At 35.7% G+C, this 25,878-nt stretch overlaps 1 protein-coding gene across 1 annotated transcript in view; it reads left to right on the top strand.

Moving 5' to 3' along the window:
- The window catches only part of LOC136039430 (AT-rich interactive domain-containing protein 3A-like), a 125,713-nt gene that overhangs the window by 90,249 nt on the left and 9,586 nt on the right, over nucleotides 1–25,878 (top strand). Inside the window, exons 6-7 of the mRNA XM_065723164.1 lie at nucleotides 8,749–8,821; nucleotides 13,653–13,836. Coding sequence (XP_065579236.1) covers nucleotides 8,749–8,821; nucleotides 13,653–13,836 — 257 coding nt within the window. The remainder of the gene's footprint in view (nucleotides 1–8,748; nucleotides 8,822–13,652; nucleotides 13,837–25,878) is intronic.

Here is a 25,878-nt window from a genome sequence, read left to right as displayed (position 1 = left end):
TGATATTTGACCGAAACGTAGTTCCAGTATCGGTCCAAGATCTCTGAATGTGTTTTTTTCTTCGCCCAGGGAATCCTGTGAAGCAAAGCACCTCCTGTCTAAGACGTTGGTGCAATTCAGACTATGTTTTCCCCCAATAGTATCAATTTTTGAAAGTCACTTGATAGCTTTTGCTAGCTCTGGTTTATTTGGCTTCCGTAACGTGCCAGAATCATCCAAAAGTGACGCAGGATAGGAGCAAAGTTCATGTTTAAATGAAGATTATTCGTCCATATTTAGTCTTTGGGATATAGTTAGAAGTCCCTGAAACAGCAATGAAGGGCTTAAAAGGTGGGTTTCTCTCTTATTTATGACTGCCGGGTCTTTTCATTTGAAAGAATGCTCCTTCAGAGGTTTCTCTACCATTCCGTCAAGAATCCTCTTCCTGGCTTCTGCTGCTCTGTCGATGCTCACGGTTTCTGCAGCAGTGATGCCAGTAGCAAGGCTTCGGAGCGATATCAGATCCTTCTCTAAGGGAGAGGACTGATCGACAAAGTCATTAAATATTATATGTCTTTGCAGTCCCTCTGCTGCCTTGAAATACCAAACCCTTTGTGTTCGTCACTTGTGTGACAGTTCTCGCATCAGAAGATTAGCGTGAGCACAGGCTGGCTGTCCTATTACCCACTGAAGTATGTACTTCCGTAATTCCTCTACCGCTAGTCCATCTGGTTACCGTTTTCAGACTTCTCATCAGTTCTTGTTCTATGACCAAATCTGTAAATAAACCGGTCCATAGTCTGTCCGATCTTCTCACAACGTGTAAGCTTTTTTTTCAAAGACTTGAAAAGTGTTGGGTTTGTATGTTCAAGTCTGTAGATACAGTCTCGCGACTTCGTGTGTTGGTTGTGACCAGCTGCTGCGAGGTAAGGGAGCATGTCAAAAACTGTTTACAAATGAAGTTTCCTAGCACCAATATTCAAGGTGCCAGAAAAAAAAATTGACCTGCGTAAAACAGTTTTTGCAGTTTAGCTTATGAGAGGATCAATCAACCAAACTAGGAAATCTTCATTGAGACATGAAGGTTAGGATGCACTTTTACTAATTTTGTAGAATTTTTCACCAAATGGTGACTGAGCAATTGAAAGTGTCAGGTTCAACCCCGACCACCTTTATGTAAACCCGATTTTCACGTACATTAGAAGCTAATCGCTTTAGAATCGCTAACCACAAAACATTCTTGGTCATACAGTACGTATAATTATAAAGTTGCGGTTATCCCCCGTACATCTCAATCATTCTAGTAGAGAAACTGTATTTATTGACAATAAAATGAATCCATACTTTATATAGCTCAAAGTAAAACATACCCATCACGTCCTTCACTATTTACCCATGCTCCGATTTCAGCTTGGCAAAACCTACCTGTGATCTTGAATGTAATTAAATAAAAAAACAAGTTTTTTGAACTGAATTTAAGGAGTGACATTAAAACTTGAAACTAACAGAAATTATTCCGTATATGAAAGGGATTGCCCCCTCCTCAACACCCCGCTCTTCACGCTAAAGTTTGACGCTTTCTCACAACTCTACTTTTTAAAACAATAAAAACTTCCTTTCTTTTTTTCTTTCTTTTTTCTTTTTTTTAGTCTCAGGTTTAAAACCATATGAGTGTTTTCAAATTGTAAAATTCAGATCTTATACTCCTCTTCAGAATTTTTTCATCTCTTCGTCAGTGATTTTGCTTCTATTATGAAGTTCAAGAATATGGGCTGCAGCAAAATCGTTACTATTTCGAAATCAGAAACGTGTGATTTCTCTAATAATTAGTTTGTCAATTATATACTCAATTGCGTCAAGAGGGGATATGTATTTTTCAAAATTAGGGGGGGGGGTTATCGTTTCCAATGAAAATACCAAAAAGCTATTTAAATGAAAATCCCCCAAAAAATGTATTTTTGAAATCTGGGGGGAATGCCCCCTACCCATCCCCCTTCAGTTGATGCCATTGTGTATAATGGTATATCCATACTGTAGACTTAAAGGTGTAAGATAAAAAAAAGGATTAGTTTCGATATTTACAAATAGTGTCAAAGTGGGAAGGAAGACTGGAGCCAAACAAATCTAAACTAATTCTTTACCGGTTGTAATGTATTCAAGCTCAAAATGCGTCTTAGAGCCAGTATGACCGAGACTAGATATAGCTTATTTTCCGAGCTTTTTTCCGATGGACTTTTTTTCCCCGGTGAGATGATTTCAAGTGAGAAGTCAAGAATTTTACTAAGGGCTCAGCCTCAGACAAAAACTATATGCTTTACTTTATGCGAAATTGTCTGGATATAACCTCCCTATCTGCATGTAACCTCGTTGATTTACACTTCCGAAAAGGTATCTTGTTAAAAGGAATATACTTTTCGATTATTGTCATAAATCTGGGTGGGTATCGATTTGAAACTGTATGATAAGAAGGCAATGCATATTCAAACATCAGAATACAGAAGTCTATGCATTTGTAATTGATTGAAGGATGCAAAGTTCATAAACTTGGCTACTGAATGGCGATCAATTCTTGATATACATATTCCTTCAGTTATCAATGATACATGTGCTAGCATCCGAAATTTTGCATGTTTAGAAGATGTTATCAGCGACCGATAAACCAATTTATAACGCCTAGTTTGTAGGTTTTTTTCCCTTGCGTATTAGTCTTGCAGAATGTACTATTCAATTTCTGGATAGTTCTATTTGAACAAACTAAACTGGTAGGCTATAATTGTATGACATGGAAGATACTTCATAGTCGGGCACATGTCAGATGCAAAAGGATGGAACTGTTTTGAGAAAGAAGGTGAGGCTGCGTCAAATAAGGGTGCTGTTAATTTTTTTATGTTTTCGGCTAAAATCATCAATATGTTTTGTTGTTAATATATGTATTTGAACAAGAGAGGGCTATAAAGAATCGAATTTTTTGCTGATTTCAAATATACAAGTTTCATCAAGCTCGAAAAAAGGGGAAGCCGGCCCTTAAAAGTCATACAATCTTATTACACCATCGGATTCAGCGTATCAGAGAACCCTACCGTAAGGATTTCAAGCTCCTATCTGCAAAAACGTGGAATTTTGTATTTTTTGTCAGAGGATAATATATGTGTGTTTGTCTGTCTTTTTTTTGTTTTTTTTTCGTTTTTTTCAGAGATGATTCTATCGACCCAGTGGTTGTAGAATATCGCGAGAGGGATCATTCGAAGAGAAATTAAAAGTGCTAGTGCCCTTTACCAGAACTATTGGAAAGCATCTAGCCCCCCTCCCACGCTCATTTTTTCCCAGTCACCCGATCAAAATTTTGACACAGTCACTTGGTTCAGCCTTGTCGAAATATTTAATAATTATGTCTTTGAGGATAACTTAATCCCCCACGGTCCCCGGGGGAAGGGCTGCAAGTATTAAACATTTGCCCATTGTTTAGATATAGTGTTGGTTATTGCGAAGTATGAAAACGTTTTCAGGGGGAGATTTTTTATGGTGGAGGGTTACGAGGGAAGATCTTTCCAAGAAGGAATTTTTCGGGGGGAAGGGAATTTTCCAAAATCGGATATCTCTAGCATTGTTTAAAAAACGATCCGAAATTAAATTGAAAAAAAAGTTAGCAGAGTAAAACTTAAAACGAACAGCAATTATCGTTTATATGAGAGGGTTCACCCCCTCGTCAATGCATTGCTAAAGAGCTATTTATTCTAATTTAACGGCCTTTGTGATTCGGGGGGTCATTGTTAAAGAATTGGATAAAATTCGAACTTTAGCATAAAGAGCAAGGTGTTGGCCGGGGGTGACCCCCCTCATATGCGTAGTAATTTCTGTTCGTTTTAAGTTTTAATGTTGCTCCTTACTTTCAGCTGAAAAAACTTACTTTTTAATTTAATTTTGGAAATAAAATGAAAACCTCCAAGCATCTGTCTGTTTTAAAATAAGGTCGACAGCTATTATATTATGAGCCTTGTAAAGTCAGTTTGCATAAATTACAAAAAATAGACGCAAATCGTCTTAGAAAATCATAGTTATAGCTAGTCATTATTTTGGAAGGAGGCAAATCAATTTTAGAATTAAGAGCCTAACTAGTCAACAGGTCTGTATCCAGGATTTTTTAGGGGGTATACTAAAGGAATATTTTTTTTTTGGGGGGGGGACTTAAATTAACGAATAAAAAATTTGTTTATATTCATTTTGTAACATTTTTACGAATTGGACAAACATTTCGGGGGAGGGAGGAGGGCTCAAATCCCTCAACCCTCTCTGGATACGACCTTGCTAGTCAATTATTTTTGTTCGTGAGACTTTTCTTGCGACAACTTCTTAAAGTTGAGAATATTTGTCAAAAAAAAAAAATATATGAACTCAACTTAGGTATCTAAAGAACCATTTCAGATCAAAAATTAAATCAATTGGTATAATTGCTATAACTTGATCAGTCCGGGGGAGGGGGTAAGTTAATTCTTTTTTAATGTCGATGCCTTTTGGAGAAAAAAAGAAATTCACAACTTTCCTCTTTCGTGAGTTTTGATAAAGGTGAACCCCTCCCCCTCAGAGGTGTAATTTGATATTGGTCAGTGGGAAACTCTCCCTCCCAGACCTGAGTTTGCCACCCCAGATCCAATCTGCCCTCCCCAACTAAAATTTAGTTTCTTCAAAAATGAATTTTTTTTCAAAAGTAAGATAGCCTAATCTGGCATAATTCAAGCATCCACAGAAACGGGTTAATTTTCTTTGGTATATCTTTACCTTTATGGTATAATATGGCTCATTTTTCAATTCTCTCTGTCCTTTTCACTTGATTTGGGAAAATTGGCTTCAACTTTGCCCCCCCCCCAGGATTTTGCCTGCTTTGGCTGACATGTGATATTTCAGTGCGGAAAGAGGAGAGACCGTATGAAGGTTGGCAATGGCATTAAGCAAAATAAAATTCTGTTTGCCTTGACAACTATTCTAGCGCTTTTCTTAGCCAATCAGTTATTATTTTTAACTTATGAAAAAGCAGCAATTTTTTCAAAGAAAAAATCGGCTAAAAGAGTCTTTGAACTAGTTGGTGGATTATTTGGGAATGTATTTATAAACAGGTCAACGGGAAGTGTGCAAGGAAAATTTTCGATAAATTTTCGGTGAAAATAACAGAAAAATTATAACTGACTGAGCTTAGTCCGTTTTTCCTCTCAAGGGGCAAGGAAGAATCTATCGTTGATTATGCCCATATTAACCTGTTCCAAAAATCAACCTCCAAAAATCAACCAAAGGCTTCACCCAAGGTCTACTTGTCTTTGTGGTACATAGCCAGTCTGGTTGATCCGGATCCAAGCAAGAGGCTTCATATTAGGTCGCTTCGCCAACATCAGAAATGCACTGGCGTTGCCTAAAACCAGATGTGATCTTACAGATATAGATCTATGATTAGCACCATTAAAGGTATGGAGAGCAAGAAGAATATACAGTTCTGATTACGTCTAAGATCAAAGAGATGGAGGGGGGCCTACGGATCCCTTGAAATATTTAGACTTCTTGTCTCTGTGTCTGTCGAGTGACGTCACTGTCCACATATGACGTCTGAATTATTTCATCACATACCAATTCAAAAACGAATGTATTCAAGCCGAAGTAGCTCAGTTATATAACTACCTGTGTTGGCGCAGTGGGTTTGACCTTAGCGTGGTAATACGAGACCCAGAGATCGAACCATGCTGCAGGAATGCACTACAGGGCCGACGCAGGGACATTAGTAGTCAAGAAGCGTCGTTAATCCGATACAAATACAGTAGCTCAGTTGGTAAAGCGTTATGTTCCAGGTTCTAGGTCCGAGAGGTTCCAGGTTCGAACCTTGGCTTTAGCATTTTACTAAACATTTTAGCACTACTAAAAAAAAACTAAAAAGGCTAAAAAACTTAAAAAAAAGGTAAAAAACTAAAAAAGAAAAAAACTAAAAAACTAAAAAAAGGGTAAAAACAGCAAAAAAACTAAAAAGAAAAAAACAACTAAAAACTAATAAAAAAAACTAAAAACTGAAAAAGAAAAAAAACTAAAAAAGGAAAAAAACTGAAAAATAAAGGAGAAAAAGAAAACTAAAAAAAATTAAAATAAAAAAAAACTAAAAAAGGTAAAAACTACAAAAAAAAACTAAAAAGGAAAATGTCATGTTTGTGTGTCGACATGACAATGACAACCGGGAATATAAATGACAACCGGGACACTCAAAGAGAAATTACAGACTGGGACACTGGGACACAAATGACGACTGGGACGTGTGTGTCGACTGACGTCATGTTTGTGTGTCGACTGACGTCATGTTTGTCGACTATAAATGACGACTGGGACACAGGGACACAACTACAACGGGGACGCCGGGGGGCACAGGGGGATATATAAATGACGATGGGGACACAGGGAATGTGCAAAGCGCCCCAGCCAGTTTTTCATATAAATTAACATTTGTTTTTTAATTTCCCCCTCCAAGAAACGTGTATACTATAAAGCTACAGCCTGTGGCTGATAGCTTGAAGTCCCTTTGACATGGTCTGGGCTTTAAAAGTTTGAAGACACCTTCGCAGCTACGCTACAAAAGCTAGTTGCCTAGTTTTTTTATATTTGATTTTTGTTACGTCATACAAAATTATCTTATTATTTAACCAAATAAATGTACATTTCAAATATAGCCAGCTACTATTAACCGTAAGTTAACATGCTCTCGTCTATAGATTTTTTTTTTATCGCCATGTTTGAAAAAATTATGTTTTTATAAGGCTTACATATTCATTGTTTAATAGTAAACTATTATTATCTGTATTTTAGTACCCTTTGTGTCAGTTTATAGTACATAATGATGCAAACTCCCTGTATGGTTGAACTTCACGTATTTCAGAAGCCGGCGTATTAATTACGCTGAATTCACACAAGAACACGGAATGCACTAGCTGATAATTGGATCTTGTAAATGCTTTAAAATGCCAGCGTTTGTTATGCTTGATCATTTTTTCTCGAATTGTATTAGCAATTCTAAATTTTTCATCAAGAGATTTAGAGATAGAAGAGATGAAAAACGCCCTTTTTTATTAGGTTTCTTTTTACAGCTGAACTAACTACTTCATATATGGACTTTGCAAGTACATATTCAGGATTTTCGTTTGGGGGGGGGGGGGTAAGGGCACTTATAAAGCTTTAAAGACGCATCGCAAATCTGTTTATATGCATTTTGTTACGTGTTTACAACTTAGACAAGCATTTTCTTTTTGGGGGGGGGGAGGGGTCAAACCCCGTACCTCCCTGGGTACGGCTTTGTTTCTTGGCAATGTTACTTTAGCGAATTGTACATTTTCAAAAAAGCTGCCTAAATATCGAATTGCAAAGGAACAAGCCAGTTTTTTCTTTTTGTTATTTCTTAGAGGTGGGGGGGGGGGTTTCTTCAAGGAATAATATTATCGTTTTTGTATTGGTTCATATCAATTAGATAAGGGCCACATCCAGGGGGTTCATCCCCCCTCCCCCGAAATTTGTTTGACACATAAAAACAACAAGAATGCATATAAACGCATTTTCTTTAATTTTTTGGTGGAGGGAGGGTTACTTCCGTGTTATATGGTAAACACTTGAGAAGTTTGCTTAGCAGAATCAAACAATAACCTAAGGGGGTGGGGTAAAGTTAATTTCCGACGCAAGCGAATGTTAAATTTGGATTCAGGATGCAATTCTGACTACAGAGGCAAGTTTGAACTTCTGGCGATAGAGCTAAGTTTGAACTTTACCTAATTAAGCGAGAGAAACTCCCTTAGTTTGTTCTTATGTCAACCTTAATCACATGGTCTTATCTTCAAACCCCATAGCGAGTTGAAGGTGGGTTTGCCTATTGTAAGCAAATATATGTCTGGTTTGTGGAAAAAAGAACGATCTCAACACTATCTAAACTCGTAGAAACTGTTCAACTGTTCAAGCTTTAGAACTATCAAATTCTAAAGATTACTATCCAAAATGAGGATATCAAAATTGAAGTGAGTTAAATATTTTTTATCTCTTTATTGAAAAAAGGCTGAATTTAGTGATATAGCCATACAATTATAAGACAACTTGATAGAATTAGAAAGTTCTGAATTGACCAACTCACCTTTATACAGTTTCCACCATCCGCAGCAGTGGCGTAATTTTGTCAGAATCCAGGGGGGGTGAAAATTTGGAGTAATTTTTCCCAAATCATATGAAAATGACAGTGAAAAATGAGTAATAAGCAATATAGTACCATAAAGGCAAAGATATACTAAAGAAAACTGACCTGTTTCTCTGGATACTTGAATTACACAGGCTTATCTTAGTTTTGACAAGATGTTTTGCAGAAACTAAATATCAACTGGGGGAACACTGGGGTCTAGGGAGGGGAGAAAACTGGTGCCTGCCTCCCCCCTGCCCCATTGTAAGTTACGTATAGTATACGTATTATACGTCTATAAAGGTGTATTAAGTATGAAAACTTTGAAAGCTTACGACTTGATAGATACTATTTCCCCAAAAAATGAAAATGGAAGACCGCCGTTGAAAAAGATTTCGTGTCTTGTGGTATGTCTATTGCTGTCATAAAATTTAGCCATAGTTTCTGCTAGCTTAACTCTGTGGAAAAGTTCATAGTCGTGTCAAAGGAAATTCATTTTTTTCATTTCGGGAAAGGCAGCTCTAGTGACCACTTTAATTTCTGAATTCTACAAAAAAAATTCCACAATTTGATTTTATGATTTTATTTTCTAGCTTTACGAGCTAACTGAAGATCCCAAACGAAAAGCATTTCTCGATGAACTATTTGATTTCATGCAAAAAAGAGGTGAGTAAAGTTTACTCTGTTTTTCAAAAGGCTACTTAATATCACCTTTAAAAATCACTAGGCTGATGGCGTCTTTCGTTTCTTTTGCAGTTATTGTTGTTTTTTTTCTTCAAAAGTATGTCAAATGTTTTGAGCGTTGTCCCTTAAAGTACAGACAGTCAAAATTCAATCTGATTGTTTGAATTAGTTAATTGGAAACTTGTACCAAATATATCCTAGAAGATAGGAAATATCAATCCATTCAAGTTTTAGTGAAAAGAAGTCCATATTAAAAAAAATTTAAAAACAAGAGAGATTTTTTTTTTAATCCACAAAATACAAGCTAAAAACATAGCTTGGCCTATTTTTTCAAGGTTCAACAGGGCAACAATGGTGAAAATGTTGTACTGCCCTAAAAACTTACGGTTTTGAAAAAACCAGAAGAAATCCCAATTTCAAAATTTTGAAACAACAAGAAGACATATTTTAGAAAATCGTGGTATTCCGATGTTAATACACCTAAGTTGGGTTTGGGCGGGGGAGGGCAGAATTTTTTATTTTCATGTCCTTAGTGTCGTCAATACTCATGCTGAATAACGGCTTGTATATTTCTGTCATTGTTATTATATTTTGAACTACTACAGCTCTGATCAAGGTAGAGCATAAGAACAGTATGTATAACTGATTGGCCTCCGACATTTTGTGATGCGATAAGTTGTTTTTGTGTATTTATTAAAACAAAACTGCGGTAAGGCCAGTGCTTAGCGCAGGAGACTATCATATTACTGGGAAATATCTATCTTGAACTATATCTAGGAATCAGGGAATCATATAAGAATTTGTTTCAGGGGAGAGGTGGGAAACTGAAAAAAAAGAAGCGTTTGGAAATAGTAAACAATATGGTAAGGATAAAGAACTGAAGAAAGAATCGTGTGAATCTTGTTTTGGGCAATGTGTGGAGCGAAAACTTATGCAGACATACCTGCTAGGACGTTGCAAAAAAAAAAAAAAAACAGTTTGAACTTGTGAACCCTACAGTGTGTATAGAGATTAAAATGAGAATTTTTCAAAATTTTTGAAATTTAACTTCCGTAAAAGCTGGGTATAGTGTTGTATCAAAAACAAATTAATCGCCTTGTTAATTATTGCTACAAATTCACAATTTGACAGATTTTGACATCTTCTGGGAAACATATGTTTTTGCTAAGGAAGTAATAAATGGCGACTCACATCCGATTTAGATTTGCTTTCGATTGACGTTTATAGATGATTCAGGCGTGTACGGACACATGCCATGGCTTTCTAAATTTAGATTCCAACCCCCTGAGGACCTAAAAGTGCAATTGATAATATAGTTAGCCAAAACTGTAGATAAATGAAATAGTTTTTTTTTCAGATTGTGTTTTAGTTCTTAATCAAAATTTATGTTTTTAGAAATATATATCTTGTGACGCATCCAGAGGTTTCCATAAAAAAACAGGGAGAGGGGGGGGGGGTTATTTCACTCTCTGTAGATTCAGTTTATAAAATTATGTTATTGAATTCGTGCATAAAGTTATTATTCTCTGATTTAACAGTATTTTTTACTAAATGGATCTTTAAAAAGCTTAAGAACGCTTGTGTGATGAAAAGAGGAAATTCATCGGCGTAAAACTCAAAAATTTTAATTCGATTTTCTTTCATTTTTTCTAAGTATCGTATTTTCGGGAAGAAATTTTCTCTTTTGATAAATAAACGAAAAAGTAGCATATAAGCCACTGCACAATTAGTTTGCCAGAATGTAGTATTTAAAATAACATTATTTGTGATAATTTTAGCATAGTTTTGTGTCCACAAAAAGCTTCTAAATTTTGGGTTTGACATTTGCTTGTCGCAGTCAACCCTATTATTATGCAATGCTGCGTTAGAAAGAATAGACATCTGTCAGAAGTAGCGTAGCATCAAGTAGACATTATTGTAGTTAGCAATTCTTCTGTTTATATTCATTCAGTTAACGTTAAAGTAAATCCTTGATTGTAACTCAAGAAATTGGGTGGCATTTTCAACAACACTAAATATAGGTGGACTAAAACGATTTCGTGATGAAAAAATACGCTGAGAAAACAATAGCCGATTTTTCAATTGAAATCATTATTAGCTAATCTATTGATCACAACATAAACGTCAAGCTCTTGTTGAAAAATAGGACCAATAAATAACTGAGTTGAATTTGATCATGATTAACCTTAACCATGTATAAGGTAAGATCAGTTAGGTGTTTAATTGCTGGTATAACCATGAATAGCTATGAATTCTGGGCCTGATGACTATCAAGTAATTAATATGCATAGATTTATATTGGAATTATGCAGATTTCTGTTTAGATATCTTTCAGTGCTAAAGATGGAGTAAATTCTTGTTGAGCAAAGCGGTTTGATATCTATTAACATAATAATAGGGGGATTAGTTGAATTTTGAATTATCGATCAGCTACTGATACTTCAGACATGCACATTGCACTGATTAACACAAACGCTGTTGTCAACCATCCATATTTGAAGTCACCCCTGCCATAGACGTAGCGTCGCGTGTTGGCTGGCTGTCTCATCTCTCTGTCTTGCATTCATATTGGGGATATTTTAGTAGGATTTTCCTGTTAATCGGATGGATATTTTTTTTCATTGAAATGCTGGTACTTGTGTAATATCCCGAACACGCTTGAGAAGTGAAGTTAATCTTAATCATGGAGAAATATACCAAAGTATGATGAAAATATGGTATTTTAGAAAAAAAATATGGAAACTGCAACAAAGAATTATTGATAGTAGGCCACTTTGAACGCATTACATCAAATACCTAACCCCTAATCACCTCTATATATTAAATATTTAATCAAAATATCCAGGAATTTCAGTTTTTCTCACTCATACTAAGCTAATTATAACCGATTACAGACAGAAAAATCTCAGAGTAAACCTCTTGAGTGTGTTTGGGATAATGCGCAAGTACCAAAAATCCTCCGAAGAGCAACTTTGTCATGCCTTTAGAAAAGGGGTTTGTAGAAATACGACTTTGAAAGCTTGGTTGTAACCCCTACTGTGGATGGCAATAGTGCAGTTTCTTGATGTCATTACTTAAATTATTATCTTTTTGGTTACAACTTAGGTTTTTTTTAGCCTCATGGGCTCAAGAATAGTTTTTCACGGTGATGGGGGACAAGCCACTTTTAAAGAAAGTTGAACAATCAGAATTTACACATGAAAAGAAGCTATGAAACTGTACTAACTTAATTTGGTGACAGATTGTTTTTGCTGTGAAAATTAGTTACAGTAGCTTGTAAATCTCCCTTCCGTATCCCAGAGGTCACTAAGACAAACTTTAACAAAAAAATTGGGACTCTACGCAAAAGGAGGGAATAGTGGCACTTCCAATAAAACTGGTAAATACCCTAGGTTTGATTTCAGGGACGATTTTCTTATTAGCCTCTTACACGTGGAAATAATTACATTAGTAATAACATGGAGCCATGAATTAGTATTATTAAAAGAATTGGGACTCTCAAAGCAACATTGCTCACCAGAGCAACATCAAAGTGAAATTGAAGTACCACTAATGGTTCAGGTGGCTTCTTGTTTCTTTCTTTTTATATCAATTTATAAGCTAACAAAGAAGAGAGAGGTAGGTAAATTTTTACTTTTATTTAATTATTATTTTTATATAATGTCACCTATGACAAGTCGCTGTTGCTATTATGTTCCAAAGAAAGTGTTAAAAAAGCTAAATAATATGTTGTAAAAGAAAATTCAGGTATTACTTTTGGATCAGATTAAAAGAAAGATTCCAACAAACTGAATTAATTTTTAGAAATCCCACATTATAAGATTAGTCTTTTGTTAAGTTTTTTTTTCTTGCTTTTTATTTTACAGAGCTTTCGATTTTCAAGGGACTAATGAAGTGGTTTTGCAGCATCAGTGCTCACAGATTGTCATGGCGCGAAAAGGGACTACAAAACTAGACTAAATCTAAAGTAAATATGAAAATGTTCGAATTTTGCGAAAAAGAGGTCATACATTTTAACTCCTTGACACAATATCATTTGTTTTTTAATTCGTCGTTTTTTCAAATACTTTTTTTCTCTGATTGTCTGCTTTCAAACAGTTCTGTGTAGAGATAATTTCTGCGCTCATCGTCTCGCACAAAAGGAAAGAGTGTATCTCTTACCATTTTCGAAAAATAGATTGGAAGGAACGAAAGATTCCTCTAGTTGGTTTTTATCTACCATGTTCAATTATTGGGATAAAGATGTTTTATCGCCCTAATACAGACGGCATCATATAAAATGAAGCACACAAAATACTACGATGCACTGACACGACTCTGAGCAACACAAAAAAACCAAACGCTGTGAGTTTGACTATATCAGTTGTATTGAACCCAATTGTCTACCTTAAGTTACTTGTGAAGGGCCAGATGGGTATCTCCAACTTTTGGGCCGAACCAGGAAGTAATAGATGGTATTTTAGCAAAGATAACCTGGTGCAAATATCACAAATTATATAAAAAAGAACTTCGCATCGCGCCTTATCCCTCAAGCTGACATAACTACTACTACTACTAATAACTCACTGCAGCACCAAGCCGCCTGAGGCCAACACAGCTACGCACGCTCCTCCTCCAACCTAATCTATTTAAAGCCTAATTTATTTAAAGCTGACATAAGTAAGCTCAAAAATCCTTTTGCACCACAGTATCACTTCTGAAAAGTTTGCTGCCGTTGGTAACAAATATACCGTGCGTCTTGTATATATTGCATTTTTATTTTTATTTATTTTTTTACAAAAAGTCTTATAGCCTAATATAATCTGCTTTTTAGGTACCCCGATAACACGACTACCAATAATGGCCAAGCACGTACTGGATCTTTATGAACTATACAACTTAGTTGTTGCAAGAGGGGGCCTCGTTGATGTAATAAATAAGAAACTTTGGCAAGAAATTATCAAGGGACTGAATTTACCATCTTCAATCACTTCCGCTGCTTTCACCCTTAGAACACAGTAAGTAAAATAAATTATTTCTGGGACTCTTAACTGATGGTTCTCATGACCATTGGAGGTATAAGAGTCAAATTCCATTTCAGGAAACTCCCCGATAGACATCTTTCCAACAAGCGATTTTATTTATTTCTCTTGATAAAATAAATTCTAAATAGCACCAAATGCCAATAGCTGTAAAGCTGTTTCTCTCCATAGAAAATCTGGATTTTACAAGTAACTTTTTCGATTTTCCATAGAAATAACATTTTGTCTGGTGTTAGAGGGTTCATGCAATTGCGTGGGGGTGGGGCTGCGACCTGTTGCCAGAACCCTTTAAATTTCCAATAATTCATTATATTTTTCAAATTATAATTTCAATCTTCTCTTATGTACCTTAACTGGGAATGTAGAATCCAGGCATGTCACTTACGGGGGGCTTGGAACATTTGTTTTTCGTTACCCTTCTTTTCTGCGCAATTTCCCATGTTTTTTTTTTAGGTTCAAACCTTTTTGTAACAACCCCTCCCCCCCGATGTATTATGCACTGAGTGTATGTATCTCGGTCATAAAAGGAACTAATGTAAGCGAAATATAAGGATATAGTGGTGCTTATTTTGATTATCAATTCAGGGGTATGTGGGCCCACATTGACGAATGAATTGGGATCTGAAGTGACCAGAAGGTTAAAACCCCTCGAAAAATGTAAATATTTTACTTCTTTTTATCTTCTGTTTCCTGCTCTGTCGAGATAAAGTTCTGCACCTATAGCGAATATTAAGAGTTAAATCCATCAATATTGCGTGGAATGTGATTGGACGCAGAATTGCTTGCAGTGGTTAATTTTGAGGGCCTGATCAAATCTCTCATCTCCCCCCCCCCCCCTCCCAAAAAAAGAAACGGGAAAATCACTAGAAAAATATAACTAAATACGGGAGAAAAGTGCTCGTGATAGTTTACGTGCCTTATTAGACAGATAATGCTTATTTAGTGTTCGATGTTTTTAATTAAACAAGAGAATCTCAATTAATAGTAGTTCTTAGTTCTTACAACGGTTGTTTTTATTCGAAATGCGTTTTTTTTATCATAAATCTGAAATAGATGGCACTGCACTATTTACAATGCAAGTCATTATAGTTTTCCTAATATTATTTTAAGTCGTTTTAAATTGCTCTCCTAAAAAGACAAATATGGAAGGGGGTTTAGGCAAGCATGTTAAAATACTTCTGTGGGGAGAGGCTCTGAAAATATTTTCTGCCAGAAATGCTCAATTCTTTCAAACATTACGAAAGTTATGTTTTCCATGCTTTTTCTTTTATCAGATGCGAGGAGATGCTTGTGAATTTCCCAATTTTTGTCTTACTATAGTGGTAGGAACGATTATGAAGTACGACAAAATTTTGATAACGTACGACAATGACTATAACGTTTGAAATCACGTTTATACCTTATTTTATTACAAATGGTAATATATCTGTCATGTTTTATTTTTAGAACCAGAGTTAATTAGGCTGTCTTTAACAGTGTTGTGTTTCTTTTTAATTTTTTCTATTCTGGATTACTTTTTAGTATCACTGTATTTGGGTGAAAAAGTCAATGTGTTTGAATTAATAATCAGCTAAACCCTTCTTTTATCCAAGTGTTCTATGGCCCGAAACATTAATTTGGGTTGAGTTTGTTTTAAGTTGGCTTAAGCCATTATACCACAGGGTCAAACTTTTCTTTCAATTTACTTTTCATTCAAAATTCATGTTATTTTTTGCAAAAGGTTACGTTTTAAGAATAATTATCTGCGCCTGTCCCTAAGACTTTATTTCATTTCATAGGATTATTCGAAAAATGGTTGTGAATTTCCAATTGTTTTGCCACAGTTCAAGAATTTCCAATTTTTGTCCCTCTGACCTATTCAAGAAATTTGTTCATAATATATGATTTGGATGTTGCGCTACTAAAATATTTGTGAAGACTTTCCTAACCGTTGAATCTGAAACATCTCAATTTAGTCTGTTTTGACTCGGGAGTCTGCTCTATATTTTGTATTCTCTTTAGATTTTGACTGAGAAAATGTTTCATTTGTCAGTCTCAGTATTTAATTCATCTTGTAACAACTCTTGTTTGGTTGGATATCCTCTTAGCTGTCTATTTAGTCTTCTAAGGAAAAGTAGAAACAAGTATAACGGTAATTGAGAACAATCATGTCATTTTCGTCACCCTCGGTCAACCTGACCAGGTTCAAACCAAGCAAAGTTTTGATTTCAAAGTGATTAATAGAGTCAAAAGTAGGCTTTGGGACGCGATTTTTATATTTACAGCGATATTAGAGCATTGGGCTCAGATCTGTATGCTATGATTTTTGTTCGGGGGTTTTATTTTTTTGCGGGGGGGGGGGGGGGGGTATACAAAACACTCAAACTGCATACAAAATTTGCTTGGTGCTTGTCCATTATTTAGAAAACACCTGAGTTGATTCAATTTCCAGTACACGGTTTGAAACAACTGAGACGCTTGGGAGATAGATAGGATATATATAATTTGGGCTGTATATTTGCACATTAGCGGGGGGTAGTATAGCAGATCCAAATGTATTTTTATTACGTTTTTATGAGTCGGACAAATATTTTAGGGGTAGGGTCAAACCCCGTGAAATATCCCCCCTCCCTAGTAAAAAACCTGGTAAAAAAGTGTTACTAACATAGCTGGCCTCCGATCAATTTTTTATATGCTAAAACCCATTGGCGGGAAGGTTTCACGCATGGATGTTTCTTAAAAGACTCCAAATATTATTTTTTTTGGGGGGGGGTTCAAATCGCTTCTTTTTCTTTTCATCGAAATAAAGAATGATTATATTTTCTGAATATTGTAAAATTATGCTCATTTTGAATATTTATGTCAGGGGCCAAGGGATAACTTCCATGTCTTCTCCGGTAAGCTCCCTTGGATGGTAATGTAAGTTTTCCGTGAAGCGAAATCTCCCTCTGTCTTTTTGCCTGGACTACTTTTAGTATTTTTTTACTCTCGTTTTTTTTCGCCTTTGACATCGGCTTTCAGCTCAAAACATGGCTAGGTCTTACTAAACTTCTTGGAGAATTCGCTTCTATGGTCCGTGCATCAGAATTGTAGTCAATTCCAGATCTTCTCATAGGATAAATCTGGGTGTCAAACCAAGTAAATGTAATAGTCAGCAAAATTTATTTTTCAATATCTCTTGGGGGAGAGGTAATTTTGTTGTTTTTCTGCTTTTTTCTATGAAGATAGTAAAAAAAATTGCGATGAAATTATTTTCAAAATCTATGGGAACAATATAAAACTAACGGGGATTAATATCCATTGTCACATCTATAAAGTTTGCACAGCTCTGAAAAAAAAGAATCATCCACTTCTAGTCAGGGGTGCCAATTGGGGAGTTGTGGGGGGGATGCTTTCCTCTAGATTTCGGAAAATACATTATTAGTATTCCTATTTGATAAAAATAAATCCCCTTCTACATTTTTTTAAAATGGCCTTTTTTGCATCTTCATTGAAAGGAAGTAAAAAAAAATCCCCATATACACAGTGTATTCTCGTGAATTGGCACCCGTGTTTCCTTTCTGATCGAACAATTTTGATTGAAATAATGTGTTAGGGATAATAGAGAATTTTAAAACACTTTAGATCCTTGAAGTTCACATTTAAATCTCCCGTGCTCGCTTTTTCAGTCTGATTCTTCTTGTAATGCAATGTTCGTGAAATTTTAAATGTCACTTCAGGTATGTTGTTTGGGGGAGTCCCCCAATAATTTAAAGAAAACAAATATTTACAGTCCATGCCCTTTGATTTCTGGGTATGAACCCTTCTGCTCCCCCCAATATGAATGCTGGAGATTCGCCGTAGCTCCTTTACTTCCTGTATCAATGTCATAGTTGGCTATTTGATACTTCTTGAAAGATATTTTATAGCAACGCTGTATGGACATTAGCAGAAACAACAGTGGACATTTCCCACGTCCTCCCTGCCTTAGAAGAAAAAAAATATTCAGTTTTTTTTTCAGTGGCTGGCCTCTCCCTGGTAAAAATCTTTGGTTGCCATATCTATGCTACTTATATAAAGATTCCTCAAGAAACGGAAAATCTCTTAACCTATAAAGTATAGTAAGGAAACTAAAATAAGGTATTACTCGAAGAACTTTAAATAACTGACCCTTTCTTGTCGTCTTTAATTAACGCCACACTTATAGAGAAATTCTTCAATTGTTTTTGCAGTGAAAAGCACACCTTTTCTCTAATTTTATTTAAAGCTGTAATTCTTCAACTCGCGAAGAGACCACCAGAGTGCCTAGTCTTAAGTGAAGTAAATTATCACATCTTTGAATGAACTTCAAGAAATAATTTGTCGCCTATTAAGTGCTCGGTAGGTTGTCTTCTGTTGAAATCGCTGGGTTGAGTTTGGGTAGTAAGAAAAGGCGTTTGTGTCGACAACTCCAGGAAACAATTTATGAGACAAGTCATTGCTCGGGTATCAGTCGCATTTCCGAGTGATTTATGTTTTGTTTTCATTGATACAACATAGTGCTTCCATCCTAAACATAGAAAATATTGGAAACTCTTGAAGTAAGTAAACTGAAAAGTAAAGTTTTTCGGTTTGTAGATTTGACCTACATTTCATTTAGGGAATACTTTTTTCCCTTGTACATATATGTCATTGCTTTCTGCTGGCTTTTAAGCCTAATTTTCGCTGGGTTTTTCACCCTGTCTTCCAACTTTTATTTGCTTTTTGATGGAATACTCCGATGTTATTTTCACTAGAAGTTCTGGTAGAGATTTGTGCCAAAACATTTCTGTTTTCTTTGCTTCATTAGCTAAGTAATTTTCACAATTTCTTCTCCAATTTAATTTTCTCTTTATACCTAGTCTGTGCTGTCTTGGAAATAATTTTTGAACAAGAAACTTTCAAAAAAAGTTCTTATGAAGCCAATGAAAAGGCCCAAGTGACCCTCACCCTTTCGCGATGCATAGTTAAACTGTTTATTTAATTGTCAATTAAAAATTGTCAATCCCGACGATGGAATAATTTGCTCCTACTTCATAAGGAGGGAATTAGCTAGATGGGGAGGGGATCTGGGTTTTCAAATTCCGCATCAAAAATCCCAGATTTACAAAAATATGCTTTCTGAGCGTAGAAAAGGAAAAAGGCTCCAAAACAATTCTGAACCTGCATGCATGCAAATGTTTATTTACTGGGAGCCCGAATATTAGAGGGGGGAGCATGGACACAATAGTCTTTCTGAATGCATTTCTTTCTAGAAAATAGACCTCCAAAGCAAATAAGGTAACTGATAAGGCATACAAGGTTCTTAAGTTGACCTAAATGGGTATCTACAATTATATGAGTTGCAATTCCAATTAAATACAGACAGGATGATTTACTGTGTAAAGACACTGGTAATTTGGTCGAAAATTTATGGTCACAAGCTTCAGTGAATGAAACATGGAAGAAGTAAAAATTATACTGGATCCCATGTCAACGAACAATTATATCCTGCGGTTAATGTTTTACAGTCTTTTTGAGGCCAGAAATAAAACCCTGCTTTCTTTCGTGATTACTAATGTTCTTATTTCGTGGGGAAGGCAATTCATTAAATAGCAATAAACCCCGTAATATTCACTGGGGAAGTTAATATACCTCTTTGTTTAGCGTAGGACTTCATATATAAAATTAACGCTCAACTCCAAAAAAACTTGTATGAGAGGAGGAATAAACACGAGATCATGTCTTAGAGTTATAGGAGGGACACCTAGGGGCAGAGCAAGTATACTCCCTGGTTTTGAAAAGAATAGTGGGTAATGGAAAAGAAGTAGGAAAAGGTGTCAATGGAATGCTCTGGCCCCTCCGTAAGGGTGGTTAGGGATGTTATAGCTCTCTTGGCAATGAAGGACAAGCGCAAGATGTAGTAACCTATGTCAGTAAGAATTTACTTTGGGGGGGGGGCAAACTTGTCAAAAAGGCAAAATTGCTAAGAAAATTTCAGGAAATCGCAAAGTCTTACACTTTTGGACACTCCAATATCCCTCCCAACTCTCTTGAGAAGGGCTATTCACTGGTTGAAAATGCTGGAGGTTGAAAAATCGTTAGAACTAACAACATGAACTGGCTTACGACGTGGAGGGGAGCAACCAAAACAAGCTCTATCTTTTCCCGTCTTTTTATGTTTTTTTTTCTGAAATGGACTAAAACAGGACATAACTTTCAAGGGAAATAATACGAAAGAGCTTGTAAAACAAAAACTCAGTTTTGGGAGAAGACTAGACATATGTAGTTGAAAATGTCGAACCCTTCTGGCTCGAACTTTGCAGTTTTGATATAAGCATAATCTTGGAAAAAAAGTAGCGAAAATTCTTCGAACTTCTGTGATTATTTCTGGTAAACATGCTCTGTGTCCAAATTTTTCTGTGCATTCGTAGCTACCTCTGCGTTTTACAAGGAGATAGTTTTTCGCCTCTGATCGAACGTTTTTGCTCAGATGATCAAAATTCCTGATTCCATCTGTAAATTGAAAACGGAGTTTTTTAAATATTTTTTTAGTGGACTTGCGTGTAGATCTACTACCTCCGTTTTACTGTTTTAAGCTCAGATTCACTGAATACAGGATATTTTCTCATCTGGTTAACCAGTTTTGAGGAAGATTGACATCTTATCTTTATTTTATTTTTTTTGCTGTTGATCTTTTAAACATACAGCCAAGGCCGTATCCAGGAGGGGGGCTAGGGGGTTGAAACCCTCTCACCCACACCGAAATGTTTCTCCGACACTTAAAAACGTAAGAAATGGATATAGATTTGTCATGTTTTTTTGTAAACTCCCATGAAAAAATCCTTTTACAAACCCCGCCCACCTCCCCGATAAAAACTAAAGTATAACAGTTCAAAACAGGGATGAAATCTTTTAATCGACAGTGAACAGATATAAAATTTTAACTGGATATTTCGAACACATATACAGTGTTGGACATATGATGAACACTGTATATGTGTTCAAAATATCCAGTTAAAATTTTATGTTTGTTCACTGTCGATTAAAAGGCTTCATCCCTATTTTGAACTATTATACAGTGTGGTCTTCGAAGTTATCTACGGAACAAATTCTTCAAACGGCCCTGTATGCATCATTATTTTTTTTTATATTAAGTTACGGTTTTGAATAAAAATTTCCTAAGTAAAAAAAAGAAAAAGAAAATTTTTGCGACGGAGTAAATGGTTCTGCTATCTTTTTTGAATAAGATGAGAAAACAGAAGGAGGCCTCATATCAATTGCATCATACTATATATGCCTGTTAGCATCTTATTGCTTGCACTTTGCTAGAATTGAAGGGAAAAAAGTTTTATGATGAAAATCAAGCTGCCAGAAGGTTCCGCCATCAATGAGAATCCTTGAACTGGTAGGAAATAAAACTTTAATTGATAGGTTTTTATGTTCAAGTTTATTTACTTTAATTAAGCTTTCCGCATATGAGTAATTTCTCACATCCTCAATATGTATTAATGATAAACGAAAAATAAATCTTGAGAGTCGTTAAGTCAACTTTTATACTTCCGAAAACGAAATACCGTTCCATTCTGCAATTTTAAAAAATTATCACTGAATTCTATTTATGACTGTATACCAAGGTGATTTATTACGACAATGGTTTTATATGCAATACAGCCATGAAAAGTAGTTCCTTCGCTTTTATTAGCCGTTTGTAGCGATCATGCTATTGCGAAAACTATAAAATAACTGTTTCATAGTCATTCTAAAGCTACCGTTTTCTGTTTTAAGTCATGAGAAGTTATTCAGCGTTGATTTTTAATGGATAAGCATTAGCATACACGAGGAAAAGGCACAACTGACGGTTGGTGGTGGGTTTTTGTTGATTACTAAAAGTTATTTCTAGAAACGAATCGTTTAATTTCAAAATTTAAATTTCCTTCCCATTGCCCGCTAAAATTAAGCGGCTTTCTCTTGAATAGTTGATGGGATTTTTTTCCCTTATATTTGCCCGAAAATAACCTTTTCATGCGTCCAAAATGTTAAGAGGAACAATAGCTTGGACGTGCTCAATTTAATTAAGAGGAATAAGTGCTTAAGAACAATGGCAGTAATAACAGATAATGATAATTAAGCTCACCTTTCAACGGATTATCAAGGTTTGCAAATGGATTTCAAGAAATAATTTCAACGGGACCTGTGTTGCACTGCGTGAACCAGAAAACGGGAGTATCCAAGAAGAGGATGCTACCCTAAATAAGAAGTAAAAATAGAGGACGATGTGGCACAATGGCGTATGAAGAGATCAAGCGCTTCAGTCATTTGCCCTACTCCTCCTCCCACCCAAAGTTTCTCATAGATTCCTATATTTCATACAGTCCACCTGCATATTTGCCTCGCAAGAATCAATTTGACACAGGACACATTTTGGAAGATACATGTATGACTGTCTTCCGCTGATATTTCACCGTGGTAGAAAGTTAAGGTTGGGAACGGGGTTATGTACAATGGTGTACTCTGCTTCAAGCCCAACCCCAACCCCTAAAACATCTAATTGTTTCATTCATATAATTTATGTATGGATGGCTGACCGTCGCTGACCTTACATTAATGTAACAAAGGCGCCAATAATTGACCAAATTGACAAATTTAATTTAAGATAATTAAGATAATTTAAAAAAAGGAAAGAGGGTAACAGTGTTCATACTGTACGTTAAGAATAAAGAAGTGACGTTTGGCTTTAAATGGCTTAAACATAATAGTTACCTAGTTATTAGGGTCCCACAAACTTTGGACTTTCACAAATTTAACGTTTTTATTAGTGCCGCCAGGCCAAGGCCTCCAAGTTGGTCGGATGCAGCAGAGGAAAACTCCAAGGGATCAGATTTAAATAAATATGATACTCTTTGTAAAGAATGAAGTTTATTACCTCCATCTTGTACCAGGGCCGTGCGTCATATATCTCATTAGACCTATATTAGGCTAGTGATATCCAGCAACATTTTCCCTACTTTCAAGAGAAAAAAAAGTATAGGATCATGAATCAAATAATGCAAATCGGATTGCTGGTGTCAACTAGATGATTGGGAGAAACAAATTCAAACTTCTCCCTCCCTCCCACCACGAAAATAGGTAGATATTATGGAATATATAATATGTTACAGGAAACATAGTACAGTTTCAAGGTTTCGGGATCTCGCTATGCCCCATACATGCCCGAATACAATTCGTATCCATTTCGTAGATGCAACATATTTTCTTTTTTTTCACCTTCCTGATCAGCCAGTGCCAACAAGAGCCCATCCTGGCTGGTGGTAAAAATGGATAAATCAAGGGTTTTAACTTTGGGGTCTATTTTCTTTGCCACTGCCAATAACCGTCTAAGTGTTTAAAATACATAAGGATTTGAAACCGTCGCTTTTACACATTGACAGGCCGCAAGCACTGCCATCTGAGACACATTGGTGCTTTTCTTCTGCAATGGAATCGAATGAGTGTTTTCTCTAGGCCTTAATCGTATCGTAACGCATAAATGTGTTTAGTGCTTTTTTTAAGAAAACGAATAAGACCTCATTAGCGGCTCCTTTCACACTGGTACTATTTGCAGAGGCATATTCACTTCATGGGAGGTTAGTAAGACCGTTCGGGATTGAGGAGGGGGGAGGGGGAAAATATGCTTCAGAAGATCTGGTTCGAAAATACATGTAAAGTTGTAAGCACAATATGGCAGAATGAAGCCACACTATTCAATTACTCACTTTGCCTTTGATTGTCTATTTTAGCTTTAATGGTCATTTAATTCCTTGCAGTATTAGAAAAAAAAATGAAATGGACTGAACACCTTTGTGCATTTTGTTATGAAAAAAGAAATTTATAATGAACTACCAAGTGAAAAAAATGTCTACTTGAGTTGCACAAACACAAATTTATAAATGCATAATCAAAGTATACAATATGGGAAGAATAATTGATTTTAAAAATGCAAATAAGCCATGGATACCACATCATAACTCCTTATCTACAAGTACAGCCGTCATAACAGAACAAATAACATAAATATGACTGATGCATATTTTTAGCTATTCCAAAACCCCGTATCAAGTCACCCGCTGTATAAATAAATGCATCACATACTATATTATGTAAAACAGGCTGCATATCACAGATTTTCTGAATACATCCGAACTTGATCGTAATAAATTGACCTCTCATTTGTCACTAACCCTAAGGACCCCCTCTGTTCAACGATAGAGACCCTATGGTGAGATTGTGGTAACTGATTATTCAACAGAATGAAGATTACGAGTTTCGTAACAACGGGATAACTTCTTTATTTGATTTCTTCATGCTCAATCTTCGATTCATTCACTCTAAAGCAAATATGAATTTGACTATTTAAATTCAAGCAAAAAATTTTTCGGTTGTTAAATCAAGATCTTTATATTCTTGACCGTAAGAGAGGCTGGGACCACTCGACTTAAGAAGAATATTATGCTGAGCTGGCACATGAACTATTTCTTCTCATCTACTGGTCACGGCGCTCAATGAATGTTTTTAAATGAGACTTGGATCATTTCACTTAATGATCCTCTGTTATGGGGCTTAGCCCCACAACAATCTTTAACCGAAATATTTTAGATCATCTTTTATCTACTAATATAACTTTACCACGGCTGGGTTTCCGAAGAGAAAATACCACCTAGTTAAAATACATTGACATTAACTAACTATGTTAATGCCCCCTCAACTTCTTTTTTCCCCTGTCTAAAGGGAGAGAAAGGTGGAAGATGATTGCTCTGATTTCAGTACAGGGGCTTTTTCTCCTCCGAAAGGAAAAATATCGGAAAAAACGGAAAGGACTTTCCTTTCCGTTTTCCATCAAGACATACAATTTTTAACAAACCTTTTTATTAAATATCATTGACCCCGAGAAAAAATAACTCGAAAAAAAAAATCCTTTTAAGATTCTCAAAAATGTCAATCGTAAATCACTTTTCTTTTTCTTGTGGACAATTATCCTATATTTTCTTGTTAAAGGATTGATGAATTAGTGGATAAGATTCAAATAATAATAATAAAAAAAAAAAAGGTTCGGCTGGGTATGAAAACCAGTTCCGTCGTCTGTAAAGTTTTCTTTTCTTCTAATCTTATATTCCGAAGTTTTTGAACTGGATTATGTAAAAGTAAATTCCCGGTAAAATTAAAATTTAAAAATCTCAGAATTTTAAATGAAAGCAAAGCCTAGTTTAGAGACTTGCCTAAGTTAATGGATTTTCCTGCAATGAAATGTAGGCCGAGGTCAAACAGCATCAAGAAACAAATGTTATCCAATAAAGACTTAGGGATTTTTAGTGAAGGTAGTAGGGAGGCCGTATTCACGGAATATGCCATCCAAAAATTTAGAAATTTCATTTCCCAGATATTCTAGGTTTTATACCAAAAATGCTAAAAATGTCACTTTCTTGAGAGAAATCGTCCATGTAAAGAGCTAGTTTAATTGAAGAAATACGGAATGAATCCACATTCTAGAAAGTCAAGAACACCAGAGAGTTGGTTTCAACAAAATAGGTAATCTGTGATTCCAATCTTTCAATCGGAGGTTATTAATAGATTTCCCTCCTTTGCTATTAGATCCCTAAAAAAACAAATGGGGGGGTAAACTGAAATATTAAGATGAAAAAGGAAAGTATAGACACTTGAACTTTCCTAATGTGCATTGCAAAGAAGCTGTTAGCTGGATTGAGTTTTTTTTTCAATATCGAGGCATCACGGCTGTTCTAATAATGAAGGACAAAGGTGCGAGTAATCCCCGGTTGTTGGTTTATAATTTCCTCTACAATGGTCAAGTATGGTTCTAAAGCGGGACTGCCTCGGGATACGGTGGATGGTTTTCTAGATGTTTTCTAGAGACATTGCTTACGGATTGTTTTGGATGCCTCACTAACTAGCCGTATCTCAAATAGTGAGCTCTACAAAAAAGAGGGTCAATTCCGCTTTTTAAGGCTATAATGAGAGAAAGAATGAGAAGAGTAGGACATGTTCTGTGGAGGAAAGATAACAGATTGC

Source organism: Artemia franciscana, chromosome 19, assembly GCF_032884065.1.
Source record: "Artemia franciscana chromosome 19, ASM3288406v1, whole genome shotgun sequence".
Classification (NCBI taxonomy): domain Eukaryota; kingdom Metazoa; phylum Arthropoda; class Branchiopoda; order Anostraca; family Artemiidae; genus Artemia; species Artemia franciscana.
This window is presented reverse-complemented; position numbering and strand designations above follow the sequence as displayed.